The sequence below is a fragment of the Cicer arietinum genome, chromosome 6, assembly GCF_000331145.2.
Source record: "Cicer arietinum cultivar CDC Frontier isolate Library 1 chromosome 6, Cicar.CDCFrontier_v2.0, whole genome shotgun sequence".
Lineage (NCBI taxonomy): Eukaryota > Viridiplantae > Streptophyta > Magnoliopsida > Fabales > Fabaceae > Cicer > Cicer arietinum.
In genome coordinates this window covers 68678462-68695435 of record NC_021165.2, presented here as the reverse complement: position 1 = coordinate 68695435, position 16974 = coordinate 68678462, and the positions used below count along the sequence as shown (strand labels likewise).

General features: G+C 31.3%; 3 protein-coding genes across 3 annotated transcripts in view; 1 reads left to right on the top strand and 2 right to left on the bottom strand.

The window, feature by feature from the left end:
* Positions 1 to 25: 25 nt before the first annotated feature.
* On the bottom strand, positions 26 to 3210 carry LOC101498777 (fructokinase-2). Its single transcript, XM_004507283.4, has 4 exons — positions 2708 to 3210; positions 1294 to 1626; positions 528 to 644; positions 26 to 390 (listed from the first exon to the last, which is right to left on the bottom strand). The coding sequence occupies exons 1-4, from the start codon at positions 3119 to 3121 to the stop codon at positions 262 to 264; spliced, it is 993 nt and encodes a 330-aa protein (XP_004507340.1). The 5' UTR covers positions 3122 to 3210; the 3' UTR covers positions 26 to 261.
* Positions 3211 to 8469: 5259 nt separating this feature from the next.
* Positions 8470 to 13273, bottom strand: LOC101498437 (uncharacterized). Its single transcript, XM_004507282.4, has 4 exons — positions 13080 to 13273; positions 12621 to 12969; positions 11863 to 12264; positions 8470 to 8942 (listed from the first exon to the last, which is right to left on the bottom strand). Exons 1-4 carry the CDS (start codon positions 13154 to 13156, stop codon positions 8508 to 8510), a joined length of 1263 nt encoding a protein of 420 aa, XP_004507339.1. The 5' UTR covers positions 13157 to 13273; the 3' UTR covers positions 8470 to 8507.
* Positions 13274 to 14477: 1204 nt separating this feature from the next.
* The window catches only part of LOC101498876 (putative protein FAR1-RELATED SEQUENCE 10), a 4358-nt gene continuing 1861 nt past the window's right edge, over positions 14478 to 16974 (top strand). Inside the window, exons 1-2 of the mRNA XM_027335967.2 lie at positions 14478 to 14907; positions 16878 to 16974. The exon at positions 16878 to 16974 is cut by the window's right edge and continues 506 nt beyond it. Coding sequence (XP_027191768.2) covers positions 16956 to 16974 — 19 coding nt within the window. The 5' untranslated portion in view covers positions 14478 to 14907; positions 16878 to 16955. The remainder of the gene's footprint in view (positions 14908 to 16877) is intronic.

Below are 16974 nucleotides of genomic sequence, written 5' to 3'. Positions count from 1 at the left end.
GTTACAATAAAACTGTGGGCCTAGCTGATGTGAACTCAAATTTTTATTCATCCACTGCTTTCAAAATTGAAAGAAAACATGCGAAATCATATGATCTTAACGTTGATGCAGAAAGGAAATAAAATAAAATAAAGCAAATTACAAAGAAAACCAAGACATACAAAACATCTTAAATTGATCGGGAGCAACTCCATCGGAAAATTGTAAAGGTAAAAAAATATATATAAAAAGAAAACCAAACGATTTAGTTGTACTAAATTTCTATTCCCCTTTGATCAGGCTGAGAACATCAGCCTCTGTGGGAAGAGCAGGAATTGCTCCCTTTTTAGTAGTTGTAATTGCTCCACATGCATTTGCAAATTTGAGTACTTCCCTTAACCTTGCTTCATCCTGCAATTTAAAACGTGAAAACAAATCAATCACCAAAAATATGAAAAGTTTTACGAAAACACTTTGCTAAGAATAGAAAAACACTAAATAACATGCACAACAATAACTTCATTTATTAGGCATAGCTGAGCACTCACTTCTAGTATGGATTGATCATCAACAATCTTGCCCAACAGAGCTCCAACGAAGGAATCACCAGCTCCAGTTGTATCAACAGTGTTGACATGGAAAGCATCTACTGATCCATGGAAATTCTGATTTGTGCACAAAAGGAGAAAATTATTATTATAAACTGACGGCATACACAGCCACTTAACATTATAACATAATTAATACTTTATAAAACATAATATTTTAATTAAGGTAATGTCACACACTCACATGACAAAATTAAAATCTAAATGCAGAAGGGGAAGTTCAATTTATTAACATTAGAACAACAGAATAATTGTAAATCCTATTTCTTAATCCTGATAATTCTTTTTTTTTCCTAACCCACGGCCGTAATTGGGGTCTTTGGCCCCAGTAAGTGCCTCAACGCATTCCGACGACATAGGCTCTTTCGGCCGTATATGAGATTAATCCTCGAGTTGTCAGTGAAACATTTGGTTTTTTCCTGTGGGAGAGTCATGTTACCAACTCTACCAACACCATGTTGGTGATAATTCTTCTATTTAAATGAGTAAAGTAGTGAACACTTTTGAAGTTAATGAATGGAGAAACTAAACAGAGAAAAACAAAAACAAATCATTTGTAAAAAATAACAGAGGAGAAGTAAAGTGGGAAACAGAACCAAACATCAATCAGAGTACTACTGTACCATACATAAGCTAAGATTGAAAAACTATGAAGCTTAATAAAGAAATAGGAATAATAAGTAAAATTGAAGATTAGGCCTTTTACCTTGGTATAGTATCTGGAACCATTTTCACCAAGAGTGACAAGGAGCAACTTCAAATTGGGGTGCCACAAGGAGAGAGCAGAAGCATCATCAATTTTATCACTCCCAGTTAGAAATTCCAGCTCAACATCACTGACCTTGATCAAATCAGCCTTGTCCCATATACTGAGTATTTGGTTACGGGCTTCCTCTGGTGATGGCCACAAAGGTAACCGGAGGTTTGGATCATAAGAGAGTAAGCACCCTGCATCCTTCGCAACTTCCATTGCCTTCAGATGTGCTGATCTGCATGGCTCCACAATCAAGCTTATGGATCCATAATGGAATACTTTTGCCTGAAATGTTAAGTTGATTTCATAATTCAATTACTCTTACCTCCAAAAGTAAATATCAAAAACTACACCACCACTACTAAGACCAATTTTCCTAGCTACTAAAAATTCCAACCACATAAAAATATACTGCAAAATTTCAACCACATTGTAAAATATAAAAATACTAACAAGTGTATTAAGGGTACATATTAAGAAATCAAATATAGAAATTTTGTGTTGAGGGTTGTGTATTCAACTCTTAAAGTTATAAAAAAATATTTTTTAACATAAAATTTCTATTTTTAAATTCATTAACAAGTGTTTTAAAGACACATGATACATGATAACAAGATACTGGTTTCTAGAATGTTAAATGTAAATTGTGGTCCTTCATTTCATTAGCATGCAAAGATAAATAAATAGTGAACTTCCAACCAGGAAAACAGCACCTTTGGAAATGAACGATACGAAAATTTTAGAGTCAAATTATTTTTTAGGAGAGTATCAAATTATTAAACACAAGTATCCAATTATATGAAAGTGGGACCCAATCCGCTTGTCTGCTTTGAAAAAAACACGTGAGATGCGTCACGTGACAAAGACACCAGCCCTATCAGTTTTCCGATCGCATAACAATGCAAAAAATAAACAAATTTAATATTATTAGACAGAAAGTATTTGATTTTTTTTTTTTGCTGACGAGTATTTAATATTATTGATTATTAATTAATATATTAAATTATATTATACTATGCTCCCTACGGCCTTAAGTATGATATTCCAAATTTGCACCAAATAGATCTCCTTTCACCCACATTTGCTGATTTTTAGGGCAGTAATTGGTAATTATCATTGATTATGACTAAAAAAGTAATTGAATTTTAATTAAAAAATAATTTGCTGGTGTATATTGGTGTATCTTAGATCCACCTATGGACCTGGACCCCACCGCATGGAAGCTGACTCAGCAATATCCAATGCCAAAAGCGCGTGAAACAGAATCATAATAACCACGGTGCCAAAATTTCAACGAAGGTAAAATCAAATCAGAATAGAAATGAAAACAATTGGAGAGAAAATGGAGAGTTGAAGATTTGCATACAGATCTGATGAGTTCGAGATTGAGATCTTCAGGAGTGAGAAGCATATCGGCGCTGGGATTTCTGTAGAACATGAACTCACGCTCTCCGTCGGCGCGTAGGGTGACGAAAGCGAGTGCTGTACGAGCACCTTTGTCAAAGTTAATCCCGTCGGCTCTGACGTTGTTCTCCTTCAAGATCCCGGCGAGCATGTGTCCGAACTCATCATCGCCGAGCTTGCCGACGAAGGCGGCTTTACCACCGAGTCTAGAGACGGCGATCGCGACATTAGCGGGAGCGCCGCCGGGAGCTTTGAGGAAGCCAGGAGCTTCGGCGAGGGAGACGCCGGATACGGTGGGGACGAAGTCGATTAGCATCTCGCCGAAACTGACGATGAGACCTTCGCCGGTGGAGGGGATGGGAGTGTTGGAAGCCATGGATTTGTTGTTCTGTGTTGAGAGAAGAGAGACTTTTTTTTTACTGAAGAAGAAGAAGAGAGAGTAGAGAGGTGATTAGGTGGGGTTTAAATAGCAAAAGAGCGATAATAAAATATTACCATACAAATTTTGTTTAGAAAAATAAAATTAGGATAAAAACAATCGATCAATGGTGATAAGTTCAAATATTAGGATAATCTTTTATCTATATACATGAGTCACTCATTTAGGACAGAGGAAGTACTTGTATTGGATAATAGTTTTTCTAAAATTAAAAACTGACAAATATTTGAAAATAAAAAATGTTTTAAATTGATGGTGCAATTTTTTTACAATATTTCCAATTAAATTATATTAAATAAGTATTTTTAAATATATTTTAAATTTTTAAAAATTAACTTAAAATGATGTCTATGATATTTTATGAACTAACTTAAAAAGGTGGCATCAATGCATCATTATATTTTAGGAATTAGTTTAATAAATAGTATTATAGAGTAATTTGATTAGATGTATATATGTAAAAAAAAAAAGTTTTACTATATATACAAATTAAATATAAATTTTTATTTATTAAATAAAATAAAAAACGTGTAGTACTTTTTTTTTTTAAACTAAATCACACAACCAAGTATACTGTCCTGTTTTTTTTTTTTATAGGAATCAAGTATACAATATGTTGTTGATACATACTACTTGTTAACAAAAAATTTAAATGAAAATACATTAAGTAAAATATAATATAACATTAACTAATTAATGACTTAGTGTTTTGCTTTACAATTTTGAGGATAAGAGTTAGACCCAAATATTGAAGAGCATAAAAATTTGTTTGACAAGACAAATAAACTAATTTGCTTACTTATGAGTTTACATCGTTTTCTCATAAATTACTTTAAATGATTTATGAGTTTATAGTTTAATATTTATTATTTTAATTTTATATTTATTATTGTAATTAAAATTATTTCTTATCGTTTATAATTTAAAATAAATAAACTAGTTAAAGAAGTAAAAAGTATATCAAATTAATAAATAATTTTTTATTATAATTTTAAATTATTTATAAATAACTTAAATTTAAAATAATTGATATTTTAAAATAAATAAGTTAAAATAAATAAAATATAGATTAATGCAAAAATAAATTTCAAATTGCTAATTTTAAAATATTTAAATGTTAATTGATATATAATTTATTTGTAATTGAAAATCTTCTTTTATGTGATTTTATATTTTTAAATTAATTAAACTATCAATATTATCAATTATTTCAATTAATTTAGCAACCATCAGTCATAAAATGTAACTATCAGCCGCAAACTATAAGTTATCAACTAACTTATCACTTATTAACTAATTTTTGCTAAGAGAGCATAAATTTGCATAATATGATCTACATACTCACTCTAATCAATAGCCGATCCATAAATTATATTAAGTGGTGATAAGATACTAGTTAAATATTTTTATATATATAAGAAAAATGTTAGAATAAAATTCATATTTGTCTTTAGAAAAATATATATTTTATTCGTTGTTTGAACGATAATATTTTAATTTAATCCTAAAAAATCTAAAATATTTATCATATCAATTCTTTTTAAGATAATTTTTTGTAGAGTATTTTAATTTTTATAAGAGATTTATTTTTATTACATTTGAATTTTTTTATGATGAAATTGATATTTATATTTTTTAAGGACCAAGTTGGTCACCTTATATTTTTAAGAACGAGCTTGAACAATTACACAAGATATTATGAGCTTTTATAGTAGAATTACTATATGGTGAGTAGGGATAAATAGATTAAAAGAGTGGAAGCAACATACTTACTTTTTTCATGGTTAAAAACAAAAATATTTATCATGTCAAAATGAATAAATACTTTGTGGGTGGGTGGGTGGGGAGAATGCCCCATTGTTACAAGTAGATGCCACTTACTCTAGTTTATATCTTTGTTTGATCATATTAAATCTCTAGCTTGTAATAGATACTTTATCTTTATAAGTTTGTATATCCAAAATAAAGTTATTTGGTAATGATTAGACATTACAACAACTTTTGCATATGCATACCTGAATATAAAGTTAAATGTAAAAAATTGTTATTTTTAAAATAAATGAGCTAAAATCGTTGAATTATAAAATTTGAAGAGTAAAAAATGTATTTTAATTTAAATATAAATATTTTTAAAAATCACAACTCAAACTCAAATTACATTTATTTATTTTTTACGGAAAATAAATTTTATTCAAATATTAACATGAAAATAGTACAATTAAATTGATTATAGATTGAAATATTTCCCATCCATATTTTAAAATCAACAAGAAAGTAAAAAGTAAAATAAATAAATAAAAACTTGGTAAATATTGTACAAGTCAATGAGAAATTAAGCAACTAAAAATTTAATTCTAACAACCAAACTAATTTTATTTATTTGTAGTCAACGATCAAGAATAAAACAAGATTCATATTCTTTATTTTTATCTTTCTTCGAAAAAAAATATTTGTTGGTGTTTACATATATCGACTATTAGTGGTTTCTAATATGGTTGATTCAACCACATGTTGACAAATCATTTGTAAGGCTGAAACAACGTTGAATTTGGTGATAGTCTTCATAAATATCTTACGCAAAATAATAAAGTATCGACTAAACGAATCATTCTTAGACATTTCAATAATACACAACTTGAAATAAATTAAAACATTGTGATGATACGAAAAACAAAAACGATACATTAAGACGACGTACAACATAATATCGCAAATAAACTACGAAATCACAAAACAAAACGAAAAAAAAAATGTAGTAAGCCACTTATTTTAATAAAAATAAATTGAATGAGTAATTCTAGACTAAAAAATTACCATAAATCATCTCTCTAAATGATGAGGAAGTACAAATAATAGAGAGGAGAGAGGCAAAATTAAATTTAAAAAGTAAAACAAAAGTTTCAAAAGAACTAGTGTTTGTTTGGATTTTACCAAAATCACAGTCTAAATTTAAGTTTAAGCAAAAACTCTAATTTTTGAGATGTATTGAAAAACAATAATTCTGTTATTACCATGTATCTAACCATAAACTTAATTGAAAAGTAAATTCTAACATAAATATGTTTTGGAATAGATTAATATTTAAAAGTTATATAAAATTTTAACATCGATCAAAAATATTTCCTTAACAACTATTTTCTTTTTACAATTGAAGTAATAATCTAATTAAAATCAATTTAACGAATTGAGTTTTGCGTTCCACCAAATTTTGGAATTGCAAAAGCAACTTAAATATGGGAAAAAATTAATTGACGTGCCTTTGAAGAAAAGGTGCACTTTTGTTACTGAATATCCTAACAACCACCCTAGTCTCACTCACCCATCACTATTGATGGATCCAAAGATCTGAACTTTTATAGTGAATGCTAATCTAATTTCTCAATTTCAGTTTTCATTGAATTTTAGTTTTCTACAGTATAAAATATATTATTAAATTTTAATTTTGGGTAATGATTTCAGAGGAGACAAAATTAAAGAGTGCGGATAAACATTCATCAATTTTTATCTATTCTTTCAACAAAAAAAGAAATAGTCCTAATTTTATTAAACATAGAAATTAAAATGTAAAATCAATTAGTGGGTAATTGTAGAGAATTTTATTGATATATTTTTTTACAGAGAATTGTCGAGAAATCTTAAGCTTTTGGTATGAAAAATCGAATTAATGCGAGTTATTCTTAATTTAATTATAAGGGTGGTCACTTATATAAATATAACTAATACTTGGTTATTTTCCTACAATCCAACCTTAATGTTTTATTATCGATTAAATGAAATAGTTTATTTTCGTCAAAAACTTTATTATAACTTTAGGGTGATCATAATTATCGTAATGTTCCAACAATTTCTTTTAATCTTAAAAAAAAATTATAAAAAAAGTTTTAATAAAAAAGTATATTATATTTTTTGATTTAAGATATAAAAATCAAATCAATAATTTAAAATATTTAAATTTTTTATTGAAATCAATTAATTTTTTATTTTTTGTGTGTTTTAGTCCAAATTTAATTTAATCAAACAAATTCAATCTATATTAATTATGGTATGATTGTCATTTAAAATCAACGATCCATATCTAAATGAATTTATTTCATACTATATTAGTAATATTTTAAAAAAATGTGATATTTTTTAATTATTTATATAATATTTTTATTATTGTAATTCTTCAATAAAAAATTCAGCTATTGGAAAAACTTGAATTTTATAAAACAAGCATTTTAATTTTTTTAAAAAAATCAACATGATTAAACTGAACTAAATCAATATATTTTTTATTATAACTGAACTTGAAATTTATAAAAAAATAGTAAAAATTAATCCAAATTGGAGATCGGATTTTTTTTCCTCGTCAAAATAACGAACTAAATCGACATATTATACTCGTAGCTCTAATTATCTCAAACTTGTGCAACTTCTCAATTTAAAATTTTAAAAATTTAAATTTAAAAAGTTTTGTTCAAGCTCTTGCCCCCGTTTGGAAATACATATTTGCTAGGTGCGACGTGCGGTGGAGTGGGTCAAGGCCGGTGAATGCGGAATATAAGAGTATAATTTATCAGTGACAAGTCACAACTTCACCATTACAACAATAATAACTTACAAAATTAAAGGATGAGTTGAACCAATAGTCAGGATATTATAATAGTACTAAATGTGGACAATGTAATACCAGCACTTTACATGAAAGATACGTTTTAAGCATCCAACACCGGTGTCTGATATTCCTAGAACACTGGCACGTGAATTATATTCAAAACACTTCTATTTTCTTAAATTTTATTGTGTATCTTAATTTAAGTTGGTGCTTCATTTCTCATATGCCATTATTATTGAAATGGACAATTTGCTATCTATCTATAACTATATAGTGGAGCAACCTTCTACAAGCGATACTTTTAATGCTTTTGGTATCATTTTAAGTAAATATGTTATGAAATCATCAGCTGATACATCATTATCATTCATTCACCAAATCCATTATAATATAGATCACTGCTTGCATTTGAAATTCGAATCATTTTGATGTTTTACTCTTCTACTTTAAGGTGTTGATGGGGTCCCTAAGATTAGAATTAGATCCAAAGCAAACAAACACGGGTCATGCATGGCCTCATCATGTTTCACCCACACCATCTCATCAGAAAGAGAGAAAAGAAAGTAAGAAACAATTAACAAGGGTTAGGTAAGTTGCATCTACTTTCTAAAAGACACAAATTCCTCTTCTATAAACTATATGTCAATTTCCTTCAAGACATTTTTTATGTACTATTTGGTATACTCAATGCAAAGGCAACTGTCAACAATATTATATAATTAATCTTTAATCTCTAATGACGGGAATTTGTTCAGATAACAAATATTGATTCTTAAAATTGTGGATATGTTTAGTAAAATTTACTTCTCTTTCTTGATCATCATCAGAACCTAACATGTTGTCTTCATCAGAATCTGATTCATTCATCGACGAGTTCCCATTCTCTAAGTTATCTTCAGATTCTGATAGCTCCATTTCTGTGGAACCTGCTTCTGTCTCTGAAAGATAATAACTACTCAAATCCAGGTTCTTTCCATCATGATTATTCCTCTTTTCCCTGGAGCTTTCACTTGGCTCGTCGAGTATAGACAAGGGACTGCGGTTGCTGGGGTCACCATAAAGTGCAACGTGTCTGTGATATAGCTCCAATTCTTTCTCCGCAATAGCAATGAAGCGCCTCACTGACTCAAGTGATTGCTCATACTTGGATTTTTCAAGTGCCTGAATGAAGGGAAAAAAATAAGAATTCAAAAAAAAGTTATTTGACTAATCTCAGTTTTATACCAACAACAAACTCACGTTATTGACAAAGCATGTCTCTCCTAAAAGAAATGATACTTCACTGAACCAAGAGAAATAAAAAAGAGAAGATTAAAAAGAATCTCCAAAAAAGGGAAAATGAACCAAATAATGGCTCAAGAATAAGCTTTAAACTATGTTTGAATTGACTTATTTGAGTTTATCTATCGATTTAAGCACCAAATATATTGTTTGGGGGAGTTTGTGAAAGCAACTAAAGTTATGACATGTCCATGAGTTGTTTTCAGTTTATTTCCATAAGCTCCCATAGATAGCTTATAAAACAGCTTATAGCGTATATGAAAGCAATTTGACTTTATTTTATCATTTGTTATAGAAATAACTTTATACATAAGTATAATTAAATTCTTTATCTAAACAGGTCAAGGTACTGAGAATGATTCAATGGTCAATCAATCAATTGTTTCTAAATGGCCTGAATTTAAGGGGTAAATGCTTGTGTGTTCCAAGAATTTGATTCAAAGAATTTAGAGTAAGGGCATTAATATTTAGAAAAAAGATGAGAAATAATATGAGAGAATCTCTCCAAAGAAAATGATACACAAGAGTGGATACGCTCTTACAATGGTTTACACCACTCAATTTCTAGATTTTATAAAAGATCATTTTTAAAGTGGTGGAAGCCGCTATTTAAAGACTTCCAATACATTAGGATAGGGATTAGGTTCAAGGTAACTAACTAAAAACAGAAACACCAAAGCAGTTACACCTATACAGCTACTAACAACCTAGAAACACAACTACTAACAAACTTCTAATTATCCCAATATTTATACCCTAACAATACACCCTCTTCAAAACAACCTTATCTTCAAGGTTGATATATACTAAATTCTTTTTGTTCAATGGTTAAAAATTAAAAATTTCCGCCAGGATCCTATTGTTGAGGACTTGATGACTCAACTTCAACTTCAGGCAGTTTCATATACCATTTTTCTGCACTTTCCTGCCATAGCTGCAAACCCGCTGAGTTCTGAATTGGACCCTATGTGCCTTGGGTTAAACCCAACAAAGTATGGCCTCTAATTAGATTATCCAAGTTCCCTTGTTTCCTGTACCAGAAGGCTATAATCAGATTGGCCCAGGCCCATTAAGTCTAAAATTGGACCTAACATTGACGAGGCCCATTTTGCTTGTTTCTCTCTTCTTCGTCGGACTCTCGAACCAACGCATCAAACGGATTGGCAGTCTGCCAATCTGGTTGTGTCGGATTTCTTAAACGCAGAATTGGACAGACCAAAGGTGGTGGCGGAAGGCAAATGTTCGAGAAGCTTTTCAGCCACAATTTTGAGTGTGAGGAACAAAGAGACAAAGTTTGAATCGAAGACAACATTTGCTGCGTCAAGTATGGCTTAACGAGGGAAAGCTCCGCCAAAAAGAAAAATAGACGATAAACAAGGACAAGATAAGAAAGAGGAACAATGTGATAGAAATCAACCAGTATATTGCCGTAAAATGAATATTACAATTATGTTCTCTGGAAATTCTTGCACCAGTTTGCGATGTTTGCTGACCCATTTCTCCTTCTTCTCCACCTCGAAGTGATCGACATAGGGCGGTTCTGGCGGAGGTGGTGGCTCGACTAACTCCAGCAATGCAGTGTGGCCAGAGCTCTCCACAAGCTGATCGACGACCGACGGTTGCAGCAGAGGTGTTTGGATCATTTGGCATCACACATGATTCTTGATTTGATGGTTTCAACAAAGACACATTGCTGATCAGAATCTTTTGAGACCAAGAACTGGTTTCGTCATCCTCGCATTTACCCTTCTCTTCTTGTTTTACCATTTCACCAAGAATTTGTTTGTGGGTTTTGTCTTCCTCTACCTTACAACCATTGTTTCGCCTTCCAAATCTACAGAACAAATATGTGGAAAAAGATTCCCAAGTTGGATTTAGGTTTTCTTGATCCCAACAATGAAACCAAAACAGTATTGAAGCATCCAAGCTCATGAACGCCCACTGCACTCTATCGAATCTTTCAGCTCTTGCAACCCAACCAACAGATCACTCCCTGAAAAGTTGGGCAGCTCCAACTTCTTGGCCCACCAATCCTACATTTCCATGAAAATTGGCACTCCCTCGAGATCCGGCAGGTCGAACCAATTGTTAGGAACCCAATAATTTGATTCCAAGGATTTAGAGGAAGGGCACTAATATTTAGAAAAATGATAAGAAATAATAGGAGAGAATTACTCCAAAGAAAGTGATACACAAGAGCGGATATGCTCCTACAATGGTATACAACACTCAATTTCTAAATTTAATAAAAGATCATTTCTAAAGGGGTGGAAGCCTCTATTTAAAGACTTCCAATACATTAGGATAGGGATTAGTTCCAAGGTAACTAACTAATAACATAAACACCAAAGCAGTTACACTATACAACTACTAACAACCTAGGAATACAACTACTAACAAATTCCTAATTATCCCTATTTCTATATCCTAACATTGTCATTAGAAAGTAATTTCCAATGAATGGTAAATATGTATTAGTGCTTTAATAAAAATAAGTATGTATTAGTGCAATCACACGTGTTCAATATAATAAGCAAATAAATAATTTGTGCGCAAGAGCTTATAATGAAAATATGCAATGCTGGTTCTTATCAACATTAGAGGAGAGAAAAATATTTTTTCAACTTACACTACATTCTACAAAATATTTGCATAATAAGATTCCTTTCCAGCTTGCAATGGAGAGTTAAGGTGAAATATCCAAAAAATGAGTTTCATTTATAAATCTTTTTTAAAATGATGATAAAAAAACTAAACTAATGATGAATTTCATATTAGAAAAGCACAGAAACAAACACACCTTTTTCTTGGATAATGTATCTACTGGTGACATAACCTCAGGCTGTATGTAATTCTTTCCGCGATAAAATATTATAGTGTCATCTCCTGTGATGTGAATTGGAATACCGCCACTTAATCTGGCAAGTTCCTGTGCATACTCATGTACTTGACCAGGTTTACATGGCTTGCATATGACCTTAACAGTCTCATGTTTCTTCCAATGCATATGCATATTCAGAATAACACCCCCAAATAACCCTCTTCTGCCAACTTGGAGATAATTAGAACTCTTCTGAGCCATTTTCTTTAGATAAAACCGTTCCTCCCCTGTCAAGCCATCAGGTTTAACATCGGGACCCTGAGCTTTAGCAACTTCATATCGTTTGAGCCTTTCAATGAGCAATGCTTCTTTGACTCTGGCCTGGTGTTACAAATCAGAGTCATGCAAAATTATAGTAGAATGTCTAGGCAAATAAGCATTTCATGAATCTCGTGATTACTTATGATAAATTTAATAGACTCCTACACGCCAGAAATACACAATCTTCATTAAAACCATGCCAATCTTCATTATAACCGAGATCATATATCACGTGAAAATATTTCTGATACATTTCAAAGTTTGTAGTAGGATACAAACACTAATCCGTTTAAATAGATTATTCTAAACCTAATGGGTGTGAGTGTGACTAATAGGCTGAATACAATAATCATAAATATTCGCTATAATGGTGATTATTCTAAACAAAGAACAGAGAATCAAATAATAGCGCTTACATTTGCAATCTTGAACTTGATTCTCTCTTCTGGATTAGCAAACTTCTGCTTCTTCTTTTTCCCTTTAACACCAAGTCGACGAGGATCCCTTCTATTAGCCGCTTTCCTCTTCTCCTTGTCTCTCTTCCTCTGCAACTTCAACCTCTTCTTAGTCTTCCACTTATCTTTCTTAGGAGGGTCAACCTCATTAGTCTCAAACTTTGTCTTCCCTCCCCTTATGACAAGATTAACCGTCCCATAACTCAACTCTCTCAAACCCTTACCGCACCAAAAACCTTGATTCCCAATAGTCACACAGTGCCTCAATGGAGAAGAACAAATAGAATATATTTGAGTTCTACCAACTGACCTAGAACACGTACAAATTAAATAAGTGTTCAATTTAGGTAATCGAATTTTAGAATTATAAATAAAGTATAAAGAATGCAGAATGGAGAATGGAGAGGAATGAGAAAATACCTGGGAGAGAGCGAAAAGGAGGAATTGATAATAGTGGAAGCTCTTCGAAGAATGCGGTACAGCGAAGGAGTTGCCATGGTTTCTTGATTCGTAGAGAAGTGAAGAAGAAATGGACATTTTTTATATATTGTAAGTGCGATAATCGCCCAACCCCCACAATTCTGACATTTTTCAATATTCTATAATTTTTTTACGGTGAAAATACTTCAATCTAGTAATGAAATGTGATTCCAAGACTAATTAGATAAAACATTTTTTTTACCGTTGAGTCATTGGTGAATCACCAACCATGTCAAAAATAAACGTTGATAGTGTAAAATACTGTATTAACTCATCTATACATAATCTGATAACCGTTTAAAATAATTTAGGGAGAGAAAAGAGGTTATGAACTTTAAATTACAAAGGCCCAATATTTTTTTATGAACAATGGCCCAATATTTTTAATAATTAGATTATGAAAAAAGTAAAAATTTAATTGTCATGTATTTAAAAAAAATTACACTATTAGGTATAATAAATTAAAAAAGAGATTCCTTCAAGTTTTAAAAACCATTCTTTAAAAAAATTACAGAAAAATAATTTTCATTCATACTAAAACAAAAATAGTATAATCAAGTCTAGTGTCAATAAAATAAAAAACACTTTAACGATATATATAAAACTTGTAAAAGTCAATAAAAAATTACCAAACAAAAATCTTAATCTTAACGGTTAAACTAATATCTTTCATCGACTAATGGTCAAGAATACTGGAAGATCCACAGTCTTTAATGTCATATATCTAAAAAAATAATATTTGTTGGTGTTGCTCATATCAACTACATGTGCTATCTGACATGATCAATTCAACAATGTGTTGATAAGTCTTCTGTAAGGCCCATAAGTTGCTGAATTTGATGGTAGCTTCCATAGATTCCTTACTCAAAATATGATACAAACAAAAAGAGTCATTTGCATATATGAACATTGCACTAAAATGAAAAAATGAAAAACGTCATATTACGACGACGAACAAACTAACATCGCACTCATACGACAAAATCATTGGTAAAGCATGAAGAAAATCCTGATTTTTTTGAGAGAAAGCCACTTATATAAATAAAAGGATATAATAAAATAACTTGTATGGGTGAATTCGAACTAAGAAATAATCCTAAATCACCTCGCTAATATATATAACAGAAGATAATCTAATTTTGTGTAACTTATTGTGTATGTGCTTGTTCGTATGAGATTTTATTCATCGTCTTTTATCTTTACACAAAAACATTGAAAGATGTTTTCGCAAATGGCTCAAAATTCACAAAATAGTTGTACATGTATGGACCAAACATACAAAAATCGATGTTAGTAGATCCAGTCCAGATTAACTTTAAAACGTTGAACTCAACTTTATGGTCCAACACACGACCAAACATACACAAGATAAATGTGAGGTGTAAATCACTATCGAGAAATTAGAGAAATCTAAATAATCTTAAGCCAAATTTATTTCTAAATGGTGGACGAAGGTCTTAAAAAACATAGAACATAATAAAATCGTTTCTTTTCCTTCCGTCTTCTCCCTATAGACGCGCGTTCACACATCATCAACACTCACTCCATTTTTCTTCTATCATTCTCTTTCTTAAACCTAACTCCGATCACCACACAAACCCTACATTCCAGTTTCGAACATTCTCTCTTCTTCACCTTTCGCCTTTTCCCCTTCCTCTGCCCTCACTAACTTTCATTTCTTCCACTTTTCCCTTTCAAACTGAAGCTCCTTCAAACAAAGCCACCGCGTCGGAGCTACCTTTCGCCGTCATCGTCATCATCTCCATTGGTAAGTCTCGTATTTCTTTAAAAACTTTACTTTAGCCTTGAAATTGACAATCTCCGAATGTTTTCTGAAACCCTAATTCTTCATTTCTCTCAATTTGTTGTATGTTATGATTTTGAGACATAATTGAGCAGCGAGCATAAAGCTGAAACCCAATTTTTGATCTGAAAACCCTAACCCTTTGTTCATCCAAATCTGCAATTTGTTTATATTATCAACATATAATTGGTTTTTTAATATTGTTATTAGACTAAGCGTGTTAGATTGATAAAAAAAAAATACAAATCCTGATAAATGGGTGGGCTCTGTGGGTTTTTCTTTTTACAGTTATGAATAAGACAATAAGTTGTCCAGAGTGACCCTTGCTGGAACAAAAATTGCATGCATATTGCTTAAGAGAAATCATAAGCTACTTTTGTTAAGCCCTTTCAAAGATTTATATACAAGTGTATGTGTTTTGAGATAAGTCTAGATAAGCTCTATATAAGTTCTTCCAATTTCTAAATGTCTTCATAGTAGCTTGTTTTGTTATTGTATTCTACGCTTCCTGAATTTGGGTACTGTTTTATTTATTCCATGCGGTAATCCATTTTGGTTGTTGGCAAGATTGTATTTGACAAATAATTGGTGGTTCAAAGGCTTTATTTTGTTTTTTATTTGGAGTGTATTTTCCTTTGGTTGCTGTGTTGTGAATTCTATTGTCACTGTTTCCTTTTTAAAGCTATTTTGCAAACCATGCTGTACTCATTGTAGTCTCTTATGGTAGAAAACTTTTTTCTTTAAATTTAAAATCAAATGAATTTTGGGATTAGGGCTTTATTTGTTGAAACTCTCTCTCTCTCTCTCTCTCTCTCTCTCTCTCTCTCTCTCTCTCTCTCTCTCTTCTCTCTCTCTCTCATTTTATTTTATTTTATTTTATTTTATTTCAATATCTACATAGTCAATAGCTTCCCCTAGGGGCTACACAGAATCCCATTGTGTTACGGTTTTGAGCAGCGGCTGTAGCGCCACGATACAGGCCAAATTGCAATCAGATAACGGCTGCTTATGGATTCCATTAGAAGAATAACTTGTAATGCCATGCTCACCTTGGAGGCAGTGATTCCATTAAAAGAGTTACTTGTATCTATTTTATATACTTAGATGACTTATTTTAAACCATGGAGGTTGTGAAACCTAGTAATTCGTCCCCTTTTGTCATTTTCACATATATATTAAAACTATCGGTGTCCAACACATATCCAATACTTCTTGATACGTACCCAACAAGTATCTAGTAGTTTAAAAAAAAAAAAAAAATCTCCGATACATCTTCAATAAGTCTTACCAACTAAAGATACAGACTTGTCATTGATAGTGACTTTATAACATAATTTTTTACCATTTTGATTTGTGCTTCCTTACATATATTTGCTGCACTTGCTTCTTTCTTTTTATTGTCTCATTTTCTGCTTTCCCGTGTTCTTATTTTTATAATTATTTCTGATGTTCTTACTCCATTTTTGCGGCTATATTAATGTATCTGACTATGCCTGCTTTTTATATTCACATCTATCTTTTTTGTAATTGTATTGCGCGCACGCGCACACATGTACACACACAAACACGTGTGTGTTGACTTATATACTCCATTTTTGCGGCTATATTAATGTATCTGACTATGCCTGCTTTTTATGTTCACATCTATCTTTTTTGTAATTGTATTGCCCCGCACGCGCACACATGTACACACACAAACACGTGTGTGTGTGTGTGTGTGTTGACTTATATACTCCGATATGTGTGTGTGTATGTGTGTTAGCGTATCTTGGCCATGTCATATCTTGATTTACAAAAAATTCCCGTATTAGTGTTGTATCTATATCACACTATGTATCTGGGCTTCTTAGGTTATCAATTAATTTTGTAGTCTGTTCTGTAGAATATATCATTTGAATAATGAAAACCTTACCACATATCTTTTGTTGCTGCAGTGGAGTTTGGGATTGATGACTCTTTTAATGGTGATACGGTGAAAAATGTTGTCATGGCTGAAGTCGGTAGCATAGCTGATGAAAACAGGGAAGAAGA